Source organism: Pinus tabuliformis, chromosome 4_2, assembly GCF_031772625.1.
Source record: "Pinus tabuliformis cultivar Carrire ecotype Pingquan chromosome 4_2, CPIR1, whole genome shotgun sequence".
NCBI classification, from domain to species: domain Eukaryota; kingdom Viridiplantae; phylum Streptophyta; class Pinopsida; order Pinales; family Pinaceae; genus Pinus; species Pinus tabuliformis.
This window is the reverse complement of record NC_142304.1, coordinates 1,044,589,936-1,044,611,819: the sequence shown is the minus strand read 5'-3', so window position 1 is coordinate 1,044,611,819 and position 21,884 is coordinate 1,044,589,936. Positions and strand designations below refer to the sequence as shown.

At 36.1% G+C, this 21,884-nt stretch overlaps 1 protein-coding gene across 1 annotated transcript; it reads right to left on the bottom strand.

The window, feature by feature from the left end:
* Nucleotides 1–3,357: 3,357 nt before the first annotated feature.
* Nucleotides 3,358–9,470, bottom strand: LOC149173191 (putative protein phosphatase 2C 2). The gene is made up of 5 exons (XM_089424532.1): nt 8,534–9,470; nt 5,963–6,136; nt 5,480–5,650; nt 5,211–5,390; nt 3,358–3,933 (listed from the first exon to the last, which is right to left on the bottom strand). The coding sequence occupies exons 1-5, from the start codon at nt 9,209–9,211 to the stop codon at nt 3,550–3,552; spliced, it is 1,587 nt and encodes a 528-aa protein (XP_089280658.1). The 5' UTR covers nt 9,212–9,470; the 3' UTR covers nt 3,358–3,549.
* Nucleotides 9,471–21,884: the final 12,414 nt, after the last annotated feature.

Here is a 21,884-nt window from a genome sequence, read left to right as displayed (position 1 = left end):
TCAAGGATAAGAAGAGGATCCCCACTTCAATGAGAGGGAACTTGCTTTGTATCTTTTGGAGATGATGGAAATGCCTTCTAGCCTTCTTTGTCTTCAAAATACTTCACCTTCTTTGGTAGTGAATGAGTGCAAATTAGAATTGCTTCTAGGGTTTCAAATTTCTTCAAGATAATGTGATCTTCATCTTTAAAGTCCTTCAAGCTACTTTTCTTTATATATAACTTGATGAGGGTCTTTATGGTCTAGAATATCTGAAACTTTTGTTGTTGTAAACTGCTTCTTCAATCTAGAGTTTTATTCTTCAAAGTAGATCTTGATCTTTTTCTTCAATAATCTTTGACTTGCTTAGATGCCTTTCCTGAAATTCGATCCTTGAGTGTCTCTTTGATTAGATGTCCTTCCTTTGACTTTAGCACATTAGCTCTAATACCATGTTGAGAAATCTAGAGCATTAACATTAGGTGATTTCTCTTCTATTAGTGATTTCTTGTGAATGTTTTTTACTTGTTTAGATTAGGATCTTCTTCATGTTAGATTATTAGTATTCTTATTCATCAAATAGTAACCAATGCATGAACATAAATAGACAAGAGACACAACATGTAGGCTATCGACCATGCCAAAATCTCTCACTCTTTGAGAGGAAAACCCACACAAATTCTTTTTATAGAAATTTCAATTGACGAATACCAAGACAAAGACCCTTGACCTATTAGTCACTCCAAGATCAAGACACTAGTTCTCTTGACTATCTTTTGCTTCTTTCTTCTTTTTTGTGACTCCTCTTCCTTATTGTCACTACTTCTCGAGAGCCTCCTCACTACATGAACTATGATGGCACTGAAGTGAAGAGGCAGCAAACCCTTCTTACTGTGGAAGCATCAAACTGTAAAGAAACTAAACTGTGAGCCCTTCATACTCTTCTTCACTTGTGTCAACTTCAAAGTGAAGTGACACCGAATTTGTTAGTATCATTATCATTCGAATCTCAGAGATAACATTAATATTATTTCTACAAAGTTGTCTTCTTATTCTTCAAAGTAGATCTTGATCTTTTTCTTTGATAATCTTCAACTTGTTTAGATGCCTTTCTTGAAACTCAATCCTTGAGCGTCTCTTTGATTAGATTTCCTTCCTTTGACTTTAGCACCTTAGCTCTGATGCCATGTTGAGAAATCTAGGGCATTAACATTCGGTGATTTCTCTTTTATTAGTGATTGGTTGTGAATGTTTTTTACTTGTTTAGATTAGGATCTTCTTCATGTTAGATTATTAGTATTCTTCTTCATCAAACAGTAACCGATGCATGAACATAAATAGACAAGAGATATGACCTCTATCAACTAGGGCCAAAACCTCACTCTTTGAGAGGAAAACCCACACATATTCTTCTTATAGAGATTCCAATTGACGAATAGCAAGACCAAGACCCTTGACCTATTAGCAACTCCAAGATCAAGACACTCTTGACTATGTTCTGTTTCTTTCTTCTTCTTTGTGACTCCTCTTCCTTATTGTCACTACTTCATCGAGAGCCTCCTCACTGCATGAACTATGATGGCACTGAAGCGAAGAGGCAGCAAACCCTTCTTACTATGGAAGCATCAAACTGTAAAGAAACTGAACTGTGAGCCCTTCAAACTCTTCTTCACTTGTGGCAGCGTCAAACAAAAGTGACACTGAATTTGTCACTGTCATTATCATTCGAATCTCAGAGATAACAATGATATTATTTCTGCAAAGTTGTCTTCTTACCTGAGCTCCTGTCTTCTTACAATATACCTTACTTTGTCTCTTCTTACAATATTTACATGTCATTATGAAGACGGAAACTAGTTACAGTTTTCAACATGTTAACACTTCCCATGCCTGAGGTTTGCTTGTCCATGAAGGTTGCTACTACATCATCTCAATTAAATTGGAAAACTTGGAATTCAAACTTTCAATAGAAATAGTTTTCCTTTGCCTTTCCTTTTCCTTATTCATGAATGAGTAGGAGTAAGGTCCGACACATTGTGACTTTTTGTTGTGAATTAGTGCATCACAACTTGAAGCACACAATATGTTTTTATGGCAATCATAATACCATATGCATCATTCGTTAGGTAAATGCATTGAATCTTCAAACAAATGGCTAAAAAGAAAAATATGAACCCTCTCTTGAATTTGGGTTTGAAATTTGACAAATATTGTAAAGGATTAGTTTTCAGCATAATGGTCATATACATAGTATAAACCATGGTGCACACAATCTAAATAGAGGGAGTCCCCTTAGCATCTATAAACCTCCGAGAGTTGAAGAAAAAAAAAACACCTTGCACCTTGATAGACATGCACAATTCACAAGGGATTCCTCAACTTCAAGTTTGCTCTCTAATTGCGCCCGGAAAAAGAAAGGAGGCTAGAAATCAGGTCAATAATCAAAAGGCATTAGACATCCCCAAGGCTTATTTCATACCCAAATAAATTATTCCAAATATAATATTAATCTTACAGGCCATATAGATACGTACCCACTAGAGTATGTAACACTTTGCCAATATTATACCAGAGTTAATATGATGGTGATATGTATACACACTAGAGTATGCTCAACACAGTAACACTTTACCAATATTATACAAGAGTTAATTACGTGCCCTTCTGGATAAATACAATTCAAATCTACCATCAAAAAATGGGGAATAAAAATCATTTAAAAAATTTATTATTTATTATTATTATTTTTACATGTATCATTATTATTACAACCAAAAAAGGCGAGGGAAAAAAATATAAAAGATACCAAAAACTTGTTTGAAATACTATTAACTTCTAGTTGTTAAAACAAAACAGTCAATTGAATTAACTCTCTTAGTATGTACAAGACTCAAGACTTCAAATGTGGCAATGCTGTTCCCTTTGTTTCTTTATTCTTTATTTTACATTACTGAATTACACAAATCGAAGAATGGGAATTTTATTATTGTGCTTCAAATGTAGCAATGCTGGTCCCTTTGTTTCTTTATTCTTTATCTTTTCCTGTTATCGTCAATTTCTTTTTCCTCATCTTCAATTCGTTTTCCTCTCATTGCCTGACTTTGAACCATAACAATAATAGTAGTCTAATGAAACCATAAATTTTGCTTAAAAAATAGTGGAAATTCCGGTATTATTTCGACAAAAATTCGGAATAGATTTTGGGAAATCTGGGTTACAGCTATCAAGCTTCAGGATTTTATATTTCCCATGGGTTTTTGATGGTTCTGAATCTGTTTCCACCGTCAAAAAAAAATGATTGAAACACTCCTATAGTCAGATTTTTGGGTAAAAAAAAAAAAAAAAACAGATTCTAGCCCTCCAAAAAAAGAGAAAAAAAAGAGAAGAAGAAGAAGAAGAAGGATGACTTTCCAGATGAGGTTGTGGTGTGTGAATTGGCTTAGCAGAGAGTCTTTGACATGGGAGTATGTGCAAGATGGTGTTGAAAATGGTGCCAAGACTTAATGCACATATCTCGAAATGGTTAGGGCTTGTTAGCAAAAAAAAAAGGACGTTTGGGCTACTCTTACATCAGCCACTTGGGCAGAAATGCCTGAGGTCAACAATCATTACACTAATGTCATCTCGTGTGCCTCTAGCTGCAGAAAGCTCCACAAGCTCTTTGCATGCTGCCATGGGACGTCGCAAAGGCGTGTACTGCAACACTGGGCTTTTTGTATTCTCTTTGAAATATTTGTCATAGCATCCCATAGTGTTAAAGTTGCCATCCCATAGACCCCTGACTTTCATGACCTTAGGTACGCCTCCCAAAGAAATTTTCCTTGCTTTAGGTGGTGGGCTGGCATTCTCATTCCATGCTTCTCCTTCTTCGAAAAGTTCAGGAGGGCTAATAGCTCCTTGCTTTTCTTCTGTGCAAAAAGTCCTGACAATATCTACTGCCTCCTGATTAGTGACCTGATAGAAGTATTAGGGGAAACAGAATCAGCTCATTGAAACAATCAAATGCTTATAATTTAGATGAAGAAATACATTGAAAAAGTTCACATACTTCACAAAAGTATCTTAAATGAAGAAAAAGCATTACTTCAAGGGAAGAAGATAGATGAAGAAGATACATCTATAAAGTGCCTCCATATTGTGAGTATGTGCAGATAAAATTAACGTGTAGAAGAACAAACATTACTAAAGAGGCAAGAAAATACATTCCTAGAGTGCCCTGATTATGCAAATATACAGAATTAATGGAGAAATGTGTCAGTTCTGACACAACTTTTTGGTTTTGAGTTGGTGAAGGAACCCATGTTCCCATCAAGATCTTGGATGAAGAATGTGCATTACTAAGTGCCCGGGCTAAGAAGTACAAAAGGCAGCTGAAGCTCATACATAATTAAAGGAGAAATGTGTCAGTTATGACACAATTTTTTGGTTTTGAGCTGGTGAAGATTCAGGCCTCCATATTGTGAGTATCTGCGGATAAAATTAACGTGTAAACACAATCCATGAGCTTAGATGAAGAACAGACATTACTAAAGAGAAAAAGCACGGAACCAGGCAAGAAGATACATTCCTAGAGTGCCCTGATTATGCAAATATACAGAACTAATGGAGAAATGTGTCAGTTCTGACACAATTTTTTGGTTTTGAGCTGGTGAACCCATGTTCCCATCAAGATTTAGATGAAGAATGTGCATTACTACAATGCCCTGCACAAGAAGAACAAAATTCAGCTAAAGTTCATAGAGAATTAATAGAGAAAAATGTGTCAGTTCTGACACAATTTTTTTGGTTTTGAGTTTGTGCAACTCAGTGATCAAAAGAATCCATGCATTGGGAACCCGTGTTCACCTACAAGATCTTAGATGAAGAATATTAGCCCCTTTCAAAATCAAAATAAAAAAATGAAAAAGTGTCAGTTTTGAAAATTGGTCCCTTTTGAATTATGCAAAATCAAAGTTAAAAGTGTCTGCTCTGGAAAATCCACTTGCAGTGTTTGGCAATTTTGTTTCTTCATAGAAAATTCGTAAGAGCCCAAATTTTGAAGCCGGATTAACAACAAGCTTTAATAATGTTTTGAATCTGAATTTTGTTTCTTCATAGAAGATTCGTAAGAGCCCAAACTTTGAAGCCGGATTGACAAGCTTTCATATGTTTTGAAACTGAATGGATGCGGAAAACAAATGAATAAATAAACAAGCATAACTGCAAAATCAATTTGAAAAACTTAAGCATACCTTCTCCCAAAGTCCATCAGATGCCATTATCAAAAACTCAGAGTCAGATGTAATGGGCAGCTTTCTAATCTCTGGTTCTGCTGATATCCACTGTTTCAAGTGTAAATCTCCTATGCTTCTCGACACAGCTAAGGTTCCCTGTACTCGCCAAGCTCCCCCGTGAATATCCACGTAACCACCCTGCCACAGACCCAAAAGTTCTTCAGTAAACCCGTTAAAGAATTGAAGAATAGATTAATGCTGCGCCTAGCGTTTGGTTGAGTCTTTACCAGATTCTCAATCCTCTCCCTCTCTTCCTGCCTTCCAGGTCTATGATCACAGGTAATTGCTTCAGCCTTACCATTCCTGCTGAGAACTGCCCGGCAGTCACCCGCATTGGCCACAACTAAGCAACCATTTCTAATCAAGGCAGTCACACAGCAAACCCCACTGCTTACACCCTGTGTCAAACAACTCCGTCAGATTCAATAAATAACGAGAAACTCCTTCTGGCTTCCAAAATTGGAAGCCTAAGGATTTTATTAAGTCAACGAGATTCAATCCTAAAAAATCAGTTTTTCCTATTTAGGCCTAAGAAATTTCCTTGCCCAAATTGTCAAGCAATGAAATAAACATGAAGAAACTTAAAAAAAAAATGTTGCGCATATCTAATGCATCAAATGGTTAGAATTCCAAATTGTCCAACAATCCAATAAGCCTTAAACAAGAAGAACCCACACTGCACTCAAATATTGCAATCTCTATGAGTTTACCTGCTCCAAAAATTCTCTGTCTGTTTCCAAGTATCCAGCTTTAACTGCCTGCTCTAGCTCACAAACTTCTTTTTCTGACTTGAGCATCAAATCCACAATCTTTTGTCCAAGTTTCTCAGCAACAAAATCAGCGGCTCTACGCCCTCCGTGTCCGTCATACACACCAAAGAAAGCCTGAAAACCCAACAGCACCCCAAAATAGAAACCAGTCAGGTTCAAAACGGTTAAAAGCCAATCTGAAATATCTTTGATTGTGAATGTCATTCTGCAGGGATCGACCTTTATATGTGATTCTATCTATCTATTCCAAAATGGAACTGATGGTTTGTTAAGAACTGAGGCAGGTTAATTAAAGTGATTGAATATTCTTTTAGGAAAATTAAAGAAATTTTCTAGGTGCTTTTCTGTAGGAAGCTCTCTTCTGTTATTGCAGGACATGGAACAGACCTACTTAGATAAGTTTGCAATGAACACTTTAACAGAGTCAGATACATTTGAACAATAATTCAGAGCTGCATCAAGTCGATACTTGAAACAGATTTCATGTTTGGTTTGAAGAAATTCTTAATTCACAGGGATTGCTGGGCCTAAATGTCAGATGTGCATCCTTCAACTTATGGTAGAATATTGGCATCTGTATGTCATACATTTCAACCGTGAGTCTCACCAGCTCAAAAGGATGAGAAAACTTTTCTCTGAGAGTTACGGGGCAGGTCATTGGGATAACCAAGGCTAAATAGTGGCCTTTTAGCCATTGTCACTTATAGTTATCCTCACCAGTATGATGCCTTTGTTACACAACATATCCTGATTAGATCTCCAAGTCACGGAGAGAACCTAGGAACTTGCTGCATTTGAGCCCTGAGTCAAAATCAGAGTCCAACCAATCTAGATCTAAGTCTCACCAGGCATGCATTCACCAGACACATAAGGCAAGGTTGTGTGTGATCTGAAGAATTTTCAGGTCCTTAGGATCAGCAAGGTGCCCTTGTGCCTCAAATCTCACCAACTCAAAATCAAAATCAAATCAATCCAGAATGTGGGGAGGTAATAAATTCAGGGTGTATATTTGAAACCTAACACTGGGCATGCATCCATCAAATACATGTTAAAAGGTATATTTGCAATTTAAAGACTTTTCTGTCCATTACGCAGCAGAGCTAAATAGAAGACCTTTCAACAGCTGGTATGCATCCTCCATTTCTAGAATATCGTCACCAGGATGGTGCCCTTGTTATACAGAATGGCCTATACAGACCTCCCAAGGGGCCACCTGTTACATTTGAGCCCTAAGTCTCACCAACCCAAAATCACATTGAATCCAGTCCAGAGTGTGGGAGCCTAATCAGTTCAGGGTGTGCATTGGGATCACAACTTTTACCAGGCACGCATCCTCTAGATACATATCGAAAGGCTTAAAGAACTTTCAGTTCGTTAGGATCAGTGGGGATAAATTGACTTTTAACAACTTGCATGAATCCTCCAATCCATTCTGGAATGTGGTCAGCAGGACGGTAGGGGGCGGAGGAAGGGCAGCTGTTGTATCTAGTCCCCGCATATCACCAACTCAATCAAAATAAAATAAATCCAGAGTGTGGGAAACTAAGTCGTCCGGGATGCACATGTGAACCCTAAGTCTGACCAACTCACAATAAAAATGAAATAGCATTTTTCAGAAACACCGAGCTAGGGCACAGAACAGTGCAGATAAGCATGCAAGGATTATTTTCTTGTGAACAGAGTTTGAGGAGAAACCTGTCTGGAAAGCATGCAAAGGGCCTTTTTTAGAAAGGGTTACAGAGAAAATCAGCTCATATAGAGATGCAGAGTACATAAAATTGAAACAAACTTGACAGACTTACCTACTGTGTTTTATCACACTGAGAACAGAGAGGTGCACAAGAGTACAGGTGGGATGGAAAAGCCATCAACACTTTCTATTCGTAACAGGTGTATGTAACAGTGCACTGAATTTAGACAATGATTGGGCACAACCAGAACATACCCATGTAAAGCTGGGTGTCTGATATGCATATGGAGGTTACAAAGGCCAATGATGAATATTAGACAAATAGTGGAATTTAAGGCATGCAACCTCAATCAGACCTGGGTCTAGATGGAAAACAATAACTACCAAGCAAGGCAGCATTAATTGACATATGTCCTGTATATACACCGGCAGATAAGAGGTATTCCACATCCAAGAATGTCTAATGTTGTACTGCTCAGTGGTTATTGTTTGCCGATCTAGATAGGTCTGTGCTAATATAATCCATTTTCTGTCATGGATCATGGGAACATTTGGGGTTATTTGAAGGGTGCTCCAAGTCAGAAGGACCTGACAAATTAAAATTTGTAAGAAGAGCCAGGATGGCGCTTCCAAGGTAAGGTGGGAAGATGGTTTCCCAATAAGCAGTTGTTTGATCTTTGAAAGAAGGTGAGAATGTGGATGCAAAGTTTAAATCCGAACTAAGGCACATGGCAGCCTTATTTCAGATGTGAACACAGAAAATAAACTGCAGAGCATTCAAAATCTTTCACCAGTGGCCTATAGAGCAGGCCCTTTCTTACCTGCTTATTATCACCAAGTATATTTGTAGTTACGTTGTGGGTGTCTTCCATTACTTCCTTCCGACCCTTTTTACAGTAAAGACCATAATGGTCACCTTCAAGACTAATGCTTTCATCCACAATAGCTTTCTCATTAAGGCTGATCATCTTAAGCTCTCTGGGAGACTTCGGGATGGCGAGCTTGGGGGGGCGTTTTCTCTTGAGTGAAGGAGAAACTGCACCGAAACTGCCATTGATCTCTGTCATAATTCTCTCTGTGTGCTCTTCCTTCACCTTGATTCTTCCCTGAAACCTCTGTTTACCTCGCTGACAAAACACTAAACTCTGCCCCAAAACACCCACATGATGATGATCTCCCCCATGCTTCACCGGACTGTTATCATTCCACTGAAGCACTGGTGGCTGATTCTCATCACGATTAGAACGAAGCCGAGATGTCTGTATAGAGCTCCTTGAAGGTGAAAGACCATGGTTGACACTGCTCAAGCCCAGATTCTCCTGAACTTGCTGCCTGAGAGACAGGCTTGGAGAAACTGTAACATTGTTCAATGGAGATTTCATCACTGGTGATCCTGGATGCATCTCTTTTCCTGATTCCACTTCACTGCAGGCCTTCAGTGAAGGGGATCTGCGTGAACCCAAAACAGGGGAGCTGACAATGGCAGCCATGCATGCCATTTGTGATCTCTTCTACAATTTTTAATGACAACACTGCAAAATTCAATACAGAGAATACAATAAGGCAAGGCTCTACACAACCTAGCTTTGTATGAATCTCATGGGAAACTGTTCACGTTGCACTTGATAAAAGTTTTCTGTAGTTTGTGAACATCCCAGAGACCATACTCTGTGGCATGTGCATAAGATCGGAAATATCTGGTAGCGCTCTGAAGATGGGGCAAAGCGACTGGTGTAACGTGTCACCCACCCGTTAAGCATTAATTTAGCATACAATATTGATGGTTGCATGAGACCCGTTATAAGTAATATAGCCGTTTGTGAAACGGTCCAATAACCCATTTTTTAATGGCGAAAGAGTGGGTTGAATAAGCACTCAGTAATTTTCTGCATTCGACTTTTACTAATAATTTGGAGGATGTTAAAGCGGACAGAATTATATTTGGCCGTAGTCTAAGTAGTCACAATTTCTCCAGGTAAGGTAAACAATGGAAATTGACAGTTTTTTTTGTTTGGGGAAATACGGGTTACTTCGTGTTTTAAAAGGTCAGGTTGCCAAATGATTTGGAAATCCAGGTTACCACTAGTTTGCAAGTGTTTTGTTAGTTTTTGATAATGTTGAATCCATTTTCATTATAAAAATTGATAATGTTGAATCTATTTCCATTATAAAAAAAACCATTCAAACACTCTCAGAATTAGTTTTTTTGAAATTTTTTCATTTGATTTTGACGAGAGTTTATCGTCCCAACAAAATTGTGGTCTTGGTAGACAAGACCATATATTTATATTTGAAGTGGTGTTTGACATTTTGTGGGTAAAATAATCAAAATATTTAATTTATATAATTTAATTATAGTCATGAGCGCTTTGCAGTCAAAAACCCTAATGGTGCTCTACAATCGAAACCCTAACAGAGGCTAGGGTTCTATTCGGAACATCCTAAAGATGTTGCTCAAACTCGTTCATGCTTTCTCAACTGCACTTTAGTTTTCATTCAAGATCCTTTCTTTTATGTTCTCTCTTTCCCATTTGATTACCTTTACCCCCCTAGTTCTTCATTGGTTATTGGTGGTCCCTCTTTTCGGTTTAGCTATGGGCAGGATTTTTCTAGACTACTAGCGAGTCCTTTAGCTCTACGAGGAAATGGAGGATTTTTTGGACCATTCTGTCAGCCAAAGTTAGGTTGCCCATAACATCATGCAACACCCTGGAGCAGGAGGAGTTGGGACAAGTTCTAAGCTGGTGGGAGAAAAGGCTAAAAAGAAGCGCACCAAAAAACACGTTAAGGGGTTGGAGGAACAAAAAGAACTAACCCTAAGTGTGGATGTAAACATGGATAGCGTCAAATTCCTCTACAAGAGAGCCCTTGTGGGCAAACTCAACTACATTTCCATGTCATGAGCAACTCGTTTCATGGGTTAGGGCTTCTTGGAAGCCACTGGTAGGATACACGCCTATAATAAACATCCTGGGCAACAAGTGGATTCACTTCCACTTCCTGGCAGAGCAAGATTTGGAGCAGAGTCTAAGCAGGTCTTGGGTTTTAAGCAGAGACTCATTGTGGCTACAAAGGTGTCATCCAACGTTTTGCCCGAGAATAGAGAAACAACTTGGCAAGCACATGTGGATAGTTTTTCTAGGCTTCCCCCTCAAGCTCTAGTCAAAATATGTCTTCATTAAGGTAACTAACTCACTTGGAAAATTTGTTTATCTTAAAAAAGCATCTCAACTTGCGACAAGCAAGCAAAAGGCATGGGTCCTGGTGGACATGGACACCTTCGAGCGTTTATCGAAAAACCTTAAAATCAATTTGGGAGATAGAGTTATCAATCTACCTCTAGACTACTATAAAATACCATTCATATGCCTCAATTGCAAACAAGTGGGACATCTTGTAAATTCCAGTGAGGCTCCATCTCGCCAGGCTTTTGGGGCCAAAAACCATTTCAAAGCATTTGTTATCCCTCTTATTTTCGATGGCCAACAGGTCACTTCCTTACCAGAGAATGAGACTGACCCTACTAATGATTTTTTGTAGACTCAAATCCTGCCATAACAACTAGATGGAAGGCTCCACTCCTCTAGATATGGTCAATGATTTGATCGTAGGTGTCGAGTTGCCAAAGGATCCAACAACAAAAGCGATTGCAGATTCAATAGTGGAGGACAACATTATCGACTAGAACTCTGATGTTCCCAGTCATGAAAACAATAAAGCGACAGATCCCTCAAATGGTAGCGAGGAATCGACTTGTAAGTCCCTAGTTGCTCTAGATTCTCTGATTCAATTCTTATCGCCTGAAGATCTTTGCTTATTAACCAAATTGAAATGAATGTTTTGAACACCAAAACCTTGCATCAAACCTCACAAATCTATGCTATGTCTTCTAAAATTCCTCCCAAACCCCTCCAATCCTCTCCAACCCCCTCTGATCCCTGCTATAATCTGGTTCTGAGAGAAAATGGTCAGGTGATGTCCATGATATTCCAAACCAACCTAAACCATACCTACTCAGAACCCATTACTCTCATGACTATTCGTTCTCCATACACTAACACACCTTGTCCACCCCCCTTGCTCCCTTGCTTTCTTATAAGGAAGCCCTAAACCAAATCCCCATTCGAGCATATGTTGGAACCTCACCTGTTGAAACTCCCTTGATTGAACCCAATTTTTAGTTTCCTAATGGTGAAAAACACAAAAAAACATTTGTTAGAGAACTCAACCCTCCAGAATCCATCTAGGGTGGTTTATGCATATCGCCTCCTTTTAACTTAAACATTAATTCATGGGCCCTTAGAACGATGAAGCCTCGTCAGGGGAGTTTTGAGGTCTAAAATAGGTCTCCTAAGGAAATTATAAGATAATAGTGAAAATAATAAAATAAGATTAGATTACATCATCAAATTTTAGAGGGGCAAAAAACAACAACAACACAACTCGTATTTTCATCTTATCTCCCTATGTGTTTACTAAAATATCAAGTGGCAACACTCGTTGGATGCATAATTTGATTCCTCATTCAAGGAGTACCCATGTTGCATACTTTTGAAGGACCCTACTACACGAAAAATGAGAAATACATGAAAAACGTGATTGCAAGCACATTTTTCACGTATTTCTCATTTTTCATGTAGTAGGGTCCATCAAAGTATGCAAGTGGGTACTCCTTGGATGAGGAATTAAATTTTGCATCCAACGATTACTCATGCTCGAAATTTGAGTAAAACCTTAGGGGGATAAGTTGAAAAAATAGTTTTATTATTTTATTATTTTTTAATATTTATATTTTTTTACTCCAAAAATGGTGAATCATCCCCCACGGTTGACATCATCATCTTGAATCTTATTGGTCCTTATAAAGTTTATTTTGGTTGTACATTTTTCTTAGGAGACCCATTTTAGACGTCAAAATTCCCCTAATGTATCCCTACTTCTTAATGATCACCCTGTCTCTAAATATAAGGGGGGTAAGAGGAACGTCAAAGCGTTCCTTCTTCAAGAGACTTATAGACTCGCATTGCCCTTCCATCATACTACTTCAAGAGACTATGGTCATAGGTAATAATGCCAGGGAGGCCTTACAAAATCTCTATCTCGGTTGGCACACATGTTCATTGGATTCAAATGGTTTATCAGGTGGTCTTCTCTCCTTATGGGATCCTAAGATAGCCTCCTTTCAAGCCTACTCATCAACAGTTAGTATTATCCTTGAAGTCTAGCTCAAAGGATTTCCTCTTCCCATAAATTTAGCGAATTGTTGTGGTCCATATTGTGATAGGCAAGCATTCTAGGATATGGTCCAAGCTAGTGGCCTTCTCTTAGACCAATCACTTCTTATTGTCGGGGATCTGAATTTTACTTCATTGGCTGGAGAGACCTAGGGGTCTCAGGCTTGACCAGATCTTATGGAATCTTATTTTTCAACAATGCTACAACTGTATAACCTTCGGGATATTTCTCCTTTCCCATTAGCTCCCACCTGGAGAAATGGTAGGGCATGATTGGATGGAATAGAAAAACGCTTGACATATTTCAGATAGCTCATCAATTAGCAACAAATTTGGGGAGAGTCAAATCCTAGATAACACAAGATAAAATTTCAGATCACTTTCCAATTCTCTTGGAATTGGACTTTGGTTCCCCTAAAATCAAATATCCTTTCAAATTCAACCATATTCATGGTTGGAGGATGATGCCTTTAAATCACTAGTAATAGACACTTGGAAGAACTATTATCCTACATACAGTTCCTCTACTATGGTATCCTTGGCTAGAAAACTCTCAGAGCTTAAGAAGGTTGTGGTGCGTTGGGAGAAGAACATAATGGCATAAGAAAAAAAGGAACTCTTGGACATTGAAACAAAATATGGTCCTATCTCCTGGATATATTCTACCTCCTCCTTTCCTGTGGATTTAGCCTAGAGAATGAACTATTTGGACTCCAGGAAACACCAGATCTTAAAATTGGAAGAAGAGGCTTGGAGATTAAAAAGTAATGTAACCTGAATTAAAAAGGGGAATGGTAACACAAAGTTGTTCCATAACTATGCTAATCATTGAAGAAATATCAATTCCATTTGGAGCTAGAGATTGAAGAGGGGAAGACTACCCCTAGTATTATTGAATTGTAGACCATTGTTTCCTCACATTGCTCCTCCATTTTTAAGGATCCTGGTACCTCCCATATCAACTCAAAACAATAGCTCATCAAACATTACCCGTGATTTCTCAACCAAGAGGAGACTATTCAGATCAACTGCCATGTAACACTTGAGGAAATTAAAAAGGTTTTAAAGTAGTTCGCAAAAGGCAAAAGTCTGCAGCCCGATGGTTGGATTTTCAAACTATTCCTTTCATTTTTTGATCTCATGGGGCCTGATCTTTGTTGAATGGTGGAAGAAACTAGAAGATCTGGGAAATTATCAACTGCCATCAATGCTACTTACATGGCTATGATTCCAAGTGTTCAAATCCTAAATTTTTTCTAGACTTTAGGCCTATTTCTCTATGCAACCTGGTTTATAAAATCATCTCAAAGATAATCTCTACTAGGATCAAGAGATTTCTTGTTGCGAAGATGTCTCCAAACCAATTTCGTTTTCTAGCTAAAAAACAGATACATGATGCCATATGCATCACACAATAGGTCCTACACTCTATGAAAATGAAAAAATTGAAAGCCCTTGTGCTCAAAATGGACCTCAACAAAGCCTTTGATAATGTCAAGTAGACCTTTCTGAGACTGGTTCTCCTTCATATTGGCCTAGGATTGGAGGTGACTAACTGGATTATTGGTTGCATATCCTTTGCCAATTTCTTTGTTCTAATTAATGGCTCTCCCTCAGATAACTTCACTTGTACAAGAGGACTCAGAAAAGGATGTTCATTGTACCCTCTCCTATTTCTACTTGGGATGGAAGGAATGATTCTAATTCTGCTAAAAGAAAAGAAGGAAGGCAATGTTAAAGGCATAAAAATATCTCCAAACAATATATCACACACATGAATCTATGTGTTGTTGATAGGATTAGGCACTGTTGTTGAATGACAAGCCTTCCATAGAATTATAAACCTTTTCCGCATTGTCATTGACATGGAAGTCAACCTAATCAAATCCTTCTTTTATCAAAACGATGTAAGTCCTGAAAAAATCTCATCCATATAATCATTTATACCTCTGCAATGATTTTCTCTAGAAATTGATTTAAAATATCTTGGTTTCCTCCTAAAACCAAATGGTTATCATAAAGGGGACTGGATGTGGCTGATTTATGGTGCTATGATTGGCTATGTTTGGGGGGCAGATCGATTCTTGTTAAATTAGTACTGGAAATTATTCCAATCTACTGGTTATCCTTGGCCAAGATTCCCATGGCAATTCTCGAAGCCATCAGACAAAAGATGTTCAACTCCCTATGGTCTAGTAAACGATGTAAAGAAAAGACACATGTAGTTAGTTGGGCCTCCCTGTCTACTCCAAAAAATCTTAGAAAAGCCTTGACCCTAAAAATTATTTTGAGAGGTCCCTTTAGTGGGAGTTTTTGTAGTCAGGTATTAAAAAGAAAATATCTAAAAAATATATTGGCATTGGATTGGCTTAGATGTCAAGCAAAAAACCCAACTAAAAGAGGCTTCATTGTCTGGAATGCTCTCATAACTTCTTTCCCCTTCTTATACAACTAGCTAGCTTAGAAAGTTAGTGATGGAAGGTAGGTTATTCTAGGAAAGGACCATTTTATAGGTGGAGACAAAGTCTACAAATTATCCCTAGATTTGATTAACTACCCGAATTCTAAAGGACTCTACCACCTGCAAAATGTTAGAAGAATTGACTCTTCTCCACCCAAAAAGAGCTACTAGTTTACCACAAATGAACTACCTCTGACTAGCCAATTAGTAGAGGAATGGAGCCAATTTGTTAAGGAAATAGCAATGGGTTGTGCTTAAAAAATGCAAAGGACTTGTTGGTTTGGACCTAGGATGCCTCATATGGTAAAGTCAAAGCTAGTCAAAATTATGAAGTTATTGCTCATACTACTATGTCTCAAGATATCAAATGGTGGAATAGATTTATTTGGAAATGACATATGCCCAATAAGATAAATTGTTTTGCCTGGCTAGTTTTACATAATAAAATTTTGACTTGGGAAAACCTTTAGAAGCATGGTTTTGTGAGACCAAACAACTATTGCCTTTGTAGACAACATGAGGAAATGGTGGATCACCTCGTTGTAAAATGCTAAACATCTAAAAAAAATTGCACTTTTTCCTGAAAATTCTGGGTGCCAAAGAAAATCTGGTTCAGTCCATCTTTGAAGACTTACTATACTTTTGAGCTAAGAAATATAAATTTCTAGGCTCTGTTCCCATCTTTGTCACCTAGGGCATTTGGAACCTTAGGAATAAGGTTATTTTTTAGCATGGGAACATAAACATCCTCCCCTCATCCTCCAAGATCACTTCTATGTTCAAAGAATACCTTTCCCAGCAATTCAAAAGTCCTACAAAGTGTCCTTTCCCACCCATCTCCTATGATTTAGCAATGGGTTTCTTTGATGATGCTATAAAAAATGATATATGTGGTGGGGGAGGTGGGATTACATTACTTGAAAACAAATCTCTCACATTCATAATAGGAATTGGAAACAAGACCAACACTAAAGTGGAGTTGATTGCAACATGGGCAGTTATGACGCTAGCTAAGAGAGAAAATATAAAATGTATCCAAATTCTTGGTGACTCCAAATGCATTGTAGATTGGTTGGCAGGAGAAACCTAGTTGGAGGTACTAAACTTGGATGCTTGGAAGCACAAAACTACTAAAGCAAAAAACAATTTCCTGAGATCAAGTTTCAACACATTTACAGGGAATTAAACAAAATAACGGACAGGTTATCAAAAAAATTCTTATCCTCGGATCATGGCACTATCATCATGGAGGAGCTTGTCGTTGGTCATGTCCAAGCTACTCACCTCTTTCCTTTGGATTTCATGTTCTAATTGGATCCTTCAACATTTTATTTACAACTTTCATATCAGATTCCAAAGAAAATAGATACCTTTATTTCAACAAAACAATAACAAGCCCCTGCCTCTCAAATCCACAATTCATCAAATCCTTGTGAAGGATTTTGATGAGACAATAGCTCCTTTTTTTCTCCACATGAAAAACAACAACAATTTCAATATTTGTCTACTTTTTCTCTTATCAGTATTTTAAAATTTTGCAGATTCTATACCTTAGCTCCAAATTTGTTCTTGTTGTAGCTGTAGTTTTAGCCTCTCAAATCCACAATTCATCAAATCCTTGTTAAGGATTTTGATGAGACAATAGCTCATTTTTTGCTCCACATGAAAAACAACAACAATTTCAATATTTTTCTACTTTTTCTCTTATCGGTATTTAAAATTTTGCAGATTCTGTTTGTTCTTGTTGTAGCTTTAGTTTTAGTTTTCTACAGACTGTTAGATCATAATGGAAATTACAACTTATTGTACAATTTTTTTTTTTTAAACAACAACTTGATTATACTTTTGATTTCAACGATTGAAAATTATGAAAAACAACAACAAGATTGTACTTTTTTTTATTCAAAATGAATAACAAAAAATATATTTTTACAGTGAAAAAAGGTATTTGAAGTTTCCCAAGGAAAAAAATAAAGTATCTGAAATTGTTAGATTCATTTAAAATTAAAAATAAGAAATTTATTGGATTATATTCGTAATTTTATTAATTTATAATTTTTTATATGGATAAATTATAAAAATTTTAATTTCTTAAATTAAATCTTATAAAATTTTATTTTAGTTTATTTTTAATAAATAACTAATCCCAACTCTTTTGTAATTTGAAGTCTTTTTTAATTAATGTTTCTTTCTTAATTTGATATTGTTATAATTCTATTTAATTAATAAAATCTTAGATCTTAGATTTTTGTGATCCATATTATAAATGAGAATGTCTTTCGGATTAATCACATCATTAGGATTTTGTCGACTTTTCAAACCAACTAATGTGGTTCATCTTGAGTTGGTTTGAAACGTCAACCAAATCCTAATGATGTGATTAATCCAAAAGACATTCTCATTTATAATAAAGTCTTATTTTAAATATTTTTATTTACTATAAAAATTAAAATCACTATTATTTTTTTTTAAATCAAGAGTTTTTATTAATTCATATAAAAGATACATCGTGAGGAGTTGAGTGGAAAAGAGCTTTCAGCCTCATTCCTACCAGAATTATTGGTTAGAAGATAATAGTAAAATTGCATTGTCAACAGAAAAAGAAAACTAGGAAACCACATTCAAATACCCCAATGATACCAAAAGACTCTAAGAACCTAAATGTAGTTGACATTCATCCCTGATATGAAGAATTCACCAGAGCTGGATTTTCCTGCCCATTACTTGATGACGGGGGATGGAGAAAAGCCCAATGAACATGACCTTCCATCTGTTCTTTGTCCTCCATACAATCCATTTGCTCATGAATGATTTTCTGGCCACAACGAAGAGCAACCAATTGATCCAACATGAACCATTGGTTATGTTGAAGGTTATTCATGAATCCAATGAACGTGTTCCTATCTTCATGTTGATCACCTCCAAGCTTTGCTAGAAGCAAGGTGACCTGTTGAATATGATTATCTAGAGAATCAAAGGGAGGGGGTAGTTCAATTCTTCCAAGACATTGAGCAGGTTGCAGGTCCAATTCTTTCCCCAGGTCATGATTATCCAAATGATGTTCGACCCCATGGCCCTAAACCTTGATGGGCTCGACCACTTTGGACTGCATGGGACCTGAATTAACAGACTTGAACCAACTATCAAAAACCTATTGCAAGTTTTGTCACCACTCCTAACCCTAGTGCAACCAAAATAGTGTGAACAACATAAAATATTGGTGATTATGACTTTCCCTCCCATGACTAACCTCCCGCCACCACTTCTAAATTGACTTCCCTGCACTCCAAACTCAAGATGCACTACACCATATGCCACATTCCTCAACATATTTTTTTACCTCAAGGAGCTAAAGAGCCACCACTGAGGTGCCTTATTCAAGTAGTGAGACCTTCATGACACCCCCTAGAGCTTCAGAATACTCCAAAGCTAAGAGAGGAGTGGAAAACCACCAAGAGCATCGACTAAAACCTAGTAATTTTTTACCATACTTTTAATGAAAATGTAGAAAAAGTTACAATGCAAATAATGATTGAAGTTGCTTGAGAGATCCCTTCGAAAAAAGCAGCAAGATACTAATTTAGACACAACCCCAAGAAGGTTACCATTGGTCTTAGTTCCCGAGATCAGAAAACACAACCCAATGTGCAGAGGATTCCTTCCTTCTCGCTGTCGAAATTATCCACTTCCTATCTATAGTCCAGATGTTAATAACTAAGAACCAACCTATTGACCCAATAGATAAACAAGCATAACTACAAAATGAGAGAAAATGAACCTCCCTTGAGACTTGGTTTGAGAACTTTTCCAAAAGACTGAAGCCATGGATGTTCCCCGATAATGTTGCCTCCTCTTCCACAATTTTCCTATGTTGCTCTAACCAAACCATGATGACTATGAAGGCCACCTTGAACCAGGGTCCCAAATATTCTAGCTTTGAGCCACCGCAATGGAATTGACAATGCCACTAGAGTCGACTGGAGTTCCTTCACCAATCATTGAAACTTGAAGGGATGTGGATGGAGTAGCTAGAGTGCCACTCAATGTGCACATAAAACATATTCTTTCCACCACCTTAACTCATATAACCTCGCGCAACGAATAATGTTTTGAAGGACCAATGCTACCATATATAATTCTTGGCTTCTCTAGAGACATTGACACACACTTACCATGAGAAGCGCACATGAAACACTTTAATTAATATGTATGTCATGTGGACAGGGGTGATAGAGCCCCTCCTTTATCTTCATTAACACTGTTTATCACCCCCATCAAAGAAAAAATATATAAATTTTAAAAAATATAGAAATTATGATAAAAAAAATTACTTATTAAATTAAAAAAATAAACTCATTCAAAAGTTGAATTTGTCATTTTATTAGCTCAGTCAATTTTTTAATATATATTAGAAAACTTTAAAAATATAAATTTATTTAAATATCTAGAATTTTCAATGAATTTTACTAGTTCTTAACATGCAAACTATAAAATATTTGCCAATATTTTAAAAATATTTAAATTTCTTATAAATTTATATAATTTTTTAACAAATTTTAAAGTAAAATAATTTTATACTATAAAATTTTAGCGATCATTTTTACAAAAATAGAAATTAACAACTTTGTTTTAAAATAAACATAAAAAATCAACCCTAATATTAACCTCTAAAATTATTCTTTAATATATGAAAAGATAAATATATACGATACTCAAAAAAATATACAATTTTTTTGAAATTGCATATTGACTTAGAGATATTTATAACTTTTATTACATTAAAAATTATTGTGTTTTTGTTAAATTTTATTCTAGGTATATTAGAGTTATTTAATTTTATAATACATTACTTCTTTTAAAGTTGTATATTGATTTAGAGACATTTATAACTCTTTAATGCATTAAAAAAATGTTATGGTTTTTTCAATTTTATGATTTAAAGATATTTATAACTTTTTAATGCATTAAAAATGGTTGTGTTCATGTTTAATTTTATTCTATGTATATTGGAATTATTTAATTACATTGTTTGACCATGCATGACCATGGAATTATTTTACAATACATTATTTTTTAGAAGTCGCATATTGATTTATAGATATTTATAACTCTTTAATGCATTAAAAAATATTGTGTTTTTGTTAAATTTTATTTTTTATATATTGGAGTTATTTAATTTTACAATCCATTATCTTTTATTTCCTTTTCGAAAGACATAGAAACTTCAAGCGTTTATTAATTTAGAACTTTAAAGACATTGTTTTACCATGCATGGTCTTTGAATTATTGTAGAAATAGTTCTAATTATTATTTGGGTTGCTTTGGAATTGGACCAAATTTATTAGGACATTGTTTTATCATGTATGGGTTTTGGATCATGGTAAAACTTTACTTTTGTTTGAAAATTTTGTTAAGTTTTTATAAGCTTTGTGGTTAAAAAGAGTCTATGCTTGATTATAGATTAGCTTACTCAATTCATGATTGTCAATTTTACAAGTTTTAGGGTGTTTGGAGTGGTTGATTTTTAGAATAACGTGAAATCTCTAAGGGCATTGTTCCCTTGTGCATGAGTCTTGGATTGTGGTAGAACTCTACTTTTGTTTGAAATTTCTATGGAATTCTTTATAGATTTGTGGTTAGAAAAAGAGGGTTTATTTGTTACAAAATTAGCTTATTCTAGGTATGTTATACAACTAGATTTTACTAGTTTATACATGCTAGTTATGGCAACTTCAAGAATTGGGCAAAACTACTAAGCATATTGTTGTATCATGCATGGGCCTGGGTTCATGGCAAAACGCTGGTTTGCCTAATATTTCTACTATATTCTTATCAATTTGTTATTAAAAAGAGGATTTGTGAGCTACAAGTTTAGTTTACTCCACACATATTTATTACAACCTAATTTTATGAGTCTTGTATGCTAGTTATGATAAACTTATACATTCACCATATTCTCCAAAGGTATTGGTCTACCATGTATCATCCTTCAATCACGATAAAAATTTGTAAGATTCTTGTAAAATTTATGTCTTAAAAGAGAGTTTATTTGTTACAAAATTAACTTAGTCCAATTATATTTACTATAACTCAATTTTATGAGTTTACATATACTAGTTATAATAAGTTTCCATCAATAAAGTAACATAGTAGAAAAATCTACTAAAACAAGAGACAAGAATCTACTTCTACTCTTTACAATGGAAGCCCATAAAGATCGATCAAAATAATAATCGACAAGAAGAAGAACATCAATGACACATAACACAATAAATATCCGGGGAAAGCCACAACTCAAAACCCCACTATCTGTATTGCATTAATCAGAAAACAAAGATGATAATACAATGCTTGTTCTCACAAGAACAATCCCAACACTCAGTAAAATCATTCTCCAACTCACAAGCAAGCTCTTGGCCAATGCTTAGCCAATTCTCCAACTCTCCAAGTCCCTATTTCCTTGCACCCTTGGTCAAA

Bases quoted from the DNA above. Each gene is read 5' to 3' on its own strand.
- LOC149173191 (XM_089424532.1), bottom strand. From the start codon at position 9,211: ATGGCATGCATGGCTGCCATTGTCAGCTCCCCTGTTTTGGGTTCACGC. The intron at 6,137-8,533 runs GTAAGAAAGGGC...TTGGGTTTTCAG, and splicing joins TACTTGGTGATAATAAGCAG to GCTTTCTTTGGTGTGTATGA. The intron at 5,391-5,479 runs GTAAAGACTCAA...GGTCTGTGGCAG, and splicing joins GGGAGAGGATTGAGAATCTG to GGTGGTTACGTGGATATTCA.